General features: G+C 43.2%; 1 protein-coding gene across 1 annotated transcript in view; it reads left to right on the forward strand.

Moving 5' to 3' along the window:
- Positions 1-3,278, forward strand: part of LOC112548057 (fibrous sheath-interacting protein 2-like) — a 21,377-nt gene extending 18,099 nt beyond the window's left edge. The window contains exons 7-10 of the mRNA XM_025192213.1: positions 205-257; positions 1,179-1,237; positions 2,562-2,634; positions 3,139-3,278. Coding sequence (XP_025047998.1) covers positions 205-257; positions 1,179-1,237; positions 2,562-2,634; positions 3,139-3,278 — 325 coding nt within the window. The remainder of the gene's footprint in view (positions 1-204; positions 258-1,178; positions 1,238-2,561; positions 2,635-3,138) is intronic.
- The last annotated feature ends 1,546 nt before the right edge of the window (positions 3,279-4,824 follow it).

Raw genomic sequence — 4,824 nt, forward strand, 5'->3', positions numbered from 1 at the left:
AAATGCCCTCACCTCAGAGAAGCTGGATGTGGTCAAGAATCTGTAAGGCAGTGATTTTTCATGTGTTTAAAGCACTGACAATGTGCTCAGCATACAACAGTGTGGCGAACAAGAAACAAAGATGAAAAATACTATTGAAATACAAATGTTATGACCCTTTACTCTTGTCTCTAAATCCAAATGACTGTTTCCTTTTGTTTTTAGTGAGAATGCTGGAGAAAGGTCATCAGTATTGGAAGCCCAGAGATCAGGTGAATGTATGAGATTTTCACTTTTTTAGGGTTTTATGTATTTCCCTTTATGTCTTTATAATCACCTATAATTTCTTTAATTCTTTCACTCCTTTAATCTCAGTGATCATTTGGATGGTAAAAGACTGTCTCAAAAATACAGTGTTCTAGAGAATAGTTATGCTACCAGTGTGGGGGATTTCTCCAGAACACACTTTTCCTGGCAAAGGAAGACATGTTTTAAAGGCAAGCTCTTCACACCTGCCACATGGTTTTCATTCTATCTGGCAATTCCCTGCACAAACTTCCATAAAGAGACACTCCACTAACAGCCTGCAAAATAAATCCAAAGTTGTACCTAATCTATGGGTTTTGGAGAACCAAGTCTTTCATATGAATTGCTGTGCAGATTGTTGTTAGGACAGCACAATGGGGCCCTTGCTTCCACGCAGTACACACTACACAAACATGCCCCAGAGGTAGCACCAAAACGCATCAAAACACAGACAAACCTCCTCCAGAAAAAAGAGCGCATGCACTGGTTCTTCCTATGCGTTGGCCATGTCTGTGTGCTTCAGTACTGCACCAGGGATCACCACAATGAGGAACGCAGCATGTGCTCTGCATAAGCCGTCCCTCCCCAGTCAGGTGGTGTGTGTGCATCAGTAGGCTCACCCAAGAGCTAGAGCTGACTGGATCCAGCCAGCACCACACCAATGGGTTGTTACATTACATCAGCTTGGGAAGGCAGCATGCACAGAAGCAGGCATGGTGCACCTCACTGCAGCACTCCCTGCTGGCGTACAATGCAGCCTAGACAGGCCCATTAGAACAAATGCTTGCAGGACACTACTTTGCAGTGATGCTAAAGCAACAGTTAAAAACATCAGTCATAGAAGTGGAAATGAGTCCCAGGTGAGCTGACTGTGCATGTGTTTTTGTTTACAGGGTTTTATGATGACGTGTGCCACGCATGGGCTATAGAAGACTCTTTCTATATGTGTGAGGTAAATATCTTGTAAAACCCCAGGAAGGGGCCACAAAAGATCTCTTGGTTCCCCCAGCTGAGCCCTTGCATTTTGCAGGCTCTTCACCATTTCATTCAGTTCTAATATCTGCTCTGTAATATCTACACAGAGGCTGCCTCTAGCCATGCAATGGAGTCTTTCCCCAGCCCAGCTGCTCTACCTCTTAAAATCTTTTGCTCCAATCTTGCTATCCCTGAAGTCAAGGGGTATTTTCCCACTGGTTTCAATGGGAGTAGGACTGAGTGCTTTTTCCTAATCTCTATCCTAACTATTGTTTCTTTTACTCCAGCCCATCATGTGTAATATGTCCTTAAAAACTAGCTGTTGCCTGCGATGCATGTAGTCTTTGTAGGCCCACATCTTGCAAACTTAAGCATGTGGATAAAATCACATAAAGTAATATGTTACCCTAGGAATCATCATTTTAAGAAGGATATTGAAATCTTTGGATGCACTGGATGCATTGGAATGCTTCTCCCCTCCCTCATTCTAGATGAGAAGCTTTCCCTGTATCCACTCCTCTTTGCAAAAGTGTCCATGCTGTTAACCCCTAGCTACTTTTCATTCATTGCTTTCTGGATGCCCAGTAGTGTAGATGTAGGATACTGGTGCTGGCTTTCCTTTGCTCAGGTTGGCTGGTTCTGCAGGATTAGCATGGAACGTCTTTCCCTTCCGTGCAATCTGCTGCTCTAATCTTTCTGATACAATGGGTAGCTTGGGTCTGTTCTGTTAGTGCTGCTCAGAGCCAAAGGGCACATTTCATTGGTCAGGTGCCACGTCCAAGAACTGTGCAGGTTCCTGACCCGGTTTTGCAAGCCCTGCCACCCTGGACACACACAGAAAGGTGCAGAAAGGAGCCAGCAGAACTCTTTTGGTAGGGAATAAAGGGTGGACAGCAAAGGCAGTGGTAGAGCTACAATGCATTTTCAGGAGGGGCTAGCAAGTGCAGCAAGAGTAGGCAGGAAAGATATTCACATTGCACAAGGGAGGGAGAAGCACAGAGAAATGGTGAAGATGTTATAAGAGGAGGGAAAGCAGAGGAGACAGGGGAAGGGCTGAGCTGAGGCTCCTGTATGGAAGACTGTTCCACACTTGACTTCAGAAGGTAGGACAGAAGGGGCCCTCATTCCATCCACGGACTCAGGCTTCACCTGGCCATTCATGGCACCACCAGGAACTGTGGCTGGGAGGACAGCCCCACCACCACTGGCTGTTCCTCATTCTGTGGCAGTGTAATCCTGAGGAGCACAGATCAAACAGAGTCCTTCCTAACTCTTTTTTTTTTACTCTTTCCATGGAACAGTTGGAAACACTGGCTGAAGGCGCTAGCCAAAATGAAGAAATATCTCCCATATCAGAAATGGATGTTGATACAGGTATGCATGAGGAAGTGACACTCGCTAAGTCAGGTGATGTACTAAGGTCAAAGGAAGTCTGTAGCTAAGCCAGGAAGTGACTCTAGGCCTCCTGAATCCATATTCATTGACCTAGCCAGAGAACACCATTTCTGCCCTACCTACTATCTCACATGTAACACTGCAGGAAAGAGACAGTTAGGTCCTGACCTTCAAATACAACATTCTGCAGAGCTTGGCCACAGCAGAGGATCCAGTCAAGCTGGTTATCAGTGCCCCACCCTAACACGTACCTTCATAGCACACATGGCTTATTCCCTCTGCTTGTAGACTCCATTTTTGGCTAAGTGCAATGGCTGAGTGATAACAAGACTGGATTAGAAATCCAAACGTGTTTCCCTGTACCAAATCAAATCCTGTCCACAGGAGAGGCTTGTTTCTTGAGGAAGGACATTGGACTAAATGACCTTTGGACACCCTTGCTTTATTTTTCTATATTAAGTGACTGCTCTCTTTTCTCCACAGCAGCTGCTCCAAAAAAACAGTCTTCGTTTTTTATGAAAATACCAAATGCTCTATCTAGAGTACACTCTTTTCTCTCAAGTTGCCTACCACACTGCAAGAACCTTCAGAAAGTCTCACCCGAAATTACACCTACACATTAACATTGTTTTAGAAAAAACAGGAAAAAATATAAATAAAGTTATGAAAAAATGTGGTCTGGTGGAGGCTGATAATTGTATTTTGTGATCGTTTGCAACTTCATTCTCATGTAGTTAAACTCAACAAAGAGGACAGTGAGAGAAGGCAGTGCTGGGGGGGCAGGGGCTTAGGAGTGAGGGGCAGAGGCTGGGCACAGGCATATCACTGACCCCCCCCATATATATATACCCCTCCCCCTTTCCCCCCCACGGGCTCCCCCATCCCCTCCCCCCCATAGGTGTCCTCTGTTTTGATCCTGGAAATATAGTAACCCTAGAGTGATTAACTGTCAAGAAAATAAACTCTGCCTTAGCATACGCTTTTCTTATAAAGAGATAGTTACAGAGAGCTTTAAGTAGTAGTAGTGGACTCCAAAGATTATCAACAAAAAAACAGTGTTTAATGACAACTGAGAATGGAAATGAGACACTATGGAAAAGGACTTGCTCATGCATTTCCATGCTTGTGCCAACTCCATAAACCTTCACTTCTTTTTCCATCACATATCATAAAGCTGCATAGACCCAGCTTCAGACTCTCATTCTAACACAAAATCTTAAGTTACCTTCCGTGCTTTTATATAATTTTTATCACTGTACAGTTCTTGTATTCGATGTAGTCTATCTTAACACTACATTTTCCCCTTCTACCTTTCCATTCTCAGTCACTCCCTTGTCCTTGCTGCTACTTTGTCCCCAAAATTTAACTCCGAAGGCTTCTCCCATTTCTGCCTTCCCCTCAAGCCCCAAGCTTTTTCCTTCCCCTGGCAGTAAACACTTCTCAAATGAGAACAGTAGGGAATGTGTTCAACCAGTTTCCTGTAGCCCTGCTAACTTATTATAGCCTTGCTGGTGAGCTGCCATCACCTACTGGCCAAAGATGAGTTTGCAGCTTTGCAGTATTTTTAGATTTTCTGTGGCTCCTGTGCTTGAATTTCCAAAGTCATAAAACCTGTCAGTAAAGCACTGCTTGTCACACAAAACTGCTTTAGTGAAGTAAGCAGAGGTGCCTGCGATTGGAATGTTTCTGCACTTGCTGTTCTCTTTCTACTTACTCTGGCTACTCTAATTTGTCTTACCCTTTTTTATTTTTAAACTTTATTCATTTTTTTAAATGTTTCTAATGTTAGCTCAGACACTAAAAAAAACCCATTTCTTCAAATGTTTATTAATGAAAAAGAGCCAAAACAGTAGTTTCTTCTAAACACTTGTTTACCACTTGGTCATTAATATCTGTGCTATCACAGCTCAAGGAAGAGAATTTGTTAATTCATTTATCTCCCTGGTCCTGGGTAGCTGCCAAGCTTACAAGACTAATGCAGAAAGATTCTATGGTCATGCATATACTGATGACAGTTACCTGAGAAATGGTACTTTTTGACCAAAGGCTTATCTAATACCTCTTCCAGTTCTACTGTTAGTCCAACGAACAATATCACCAAAAACCACTTGCTTCCTAGAATGTGTAACCCTTTATTTCTTTAAGTCATTTGAAAGAAATTTTCAAAGT

This window comes from Alligator sinensis, unplaced genomic scaffold (genome assembly GCF_000455745.1).
Source record: "Alligator sinensis unplaced genomic scaffold, ASM45574v1 scaffold1099_1, whole genome shotgun sequence".
Classification (NCBI taxonomy): Eukaryota; Metazoa; Chordata; order Crocodylia; family Alligatoridae; genus Alligator; species Alligator sinensis.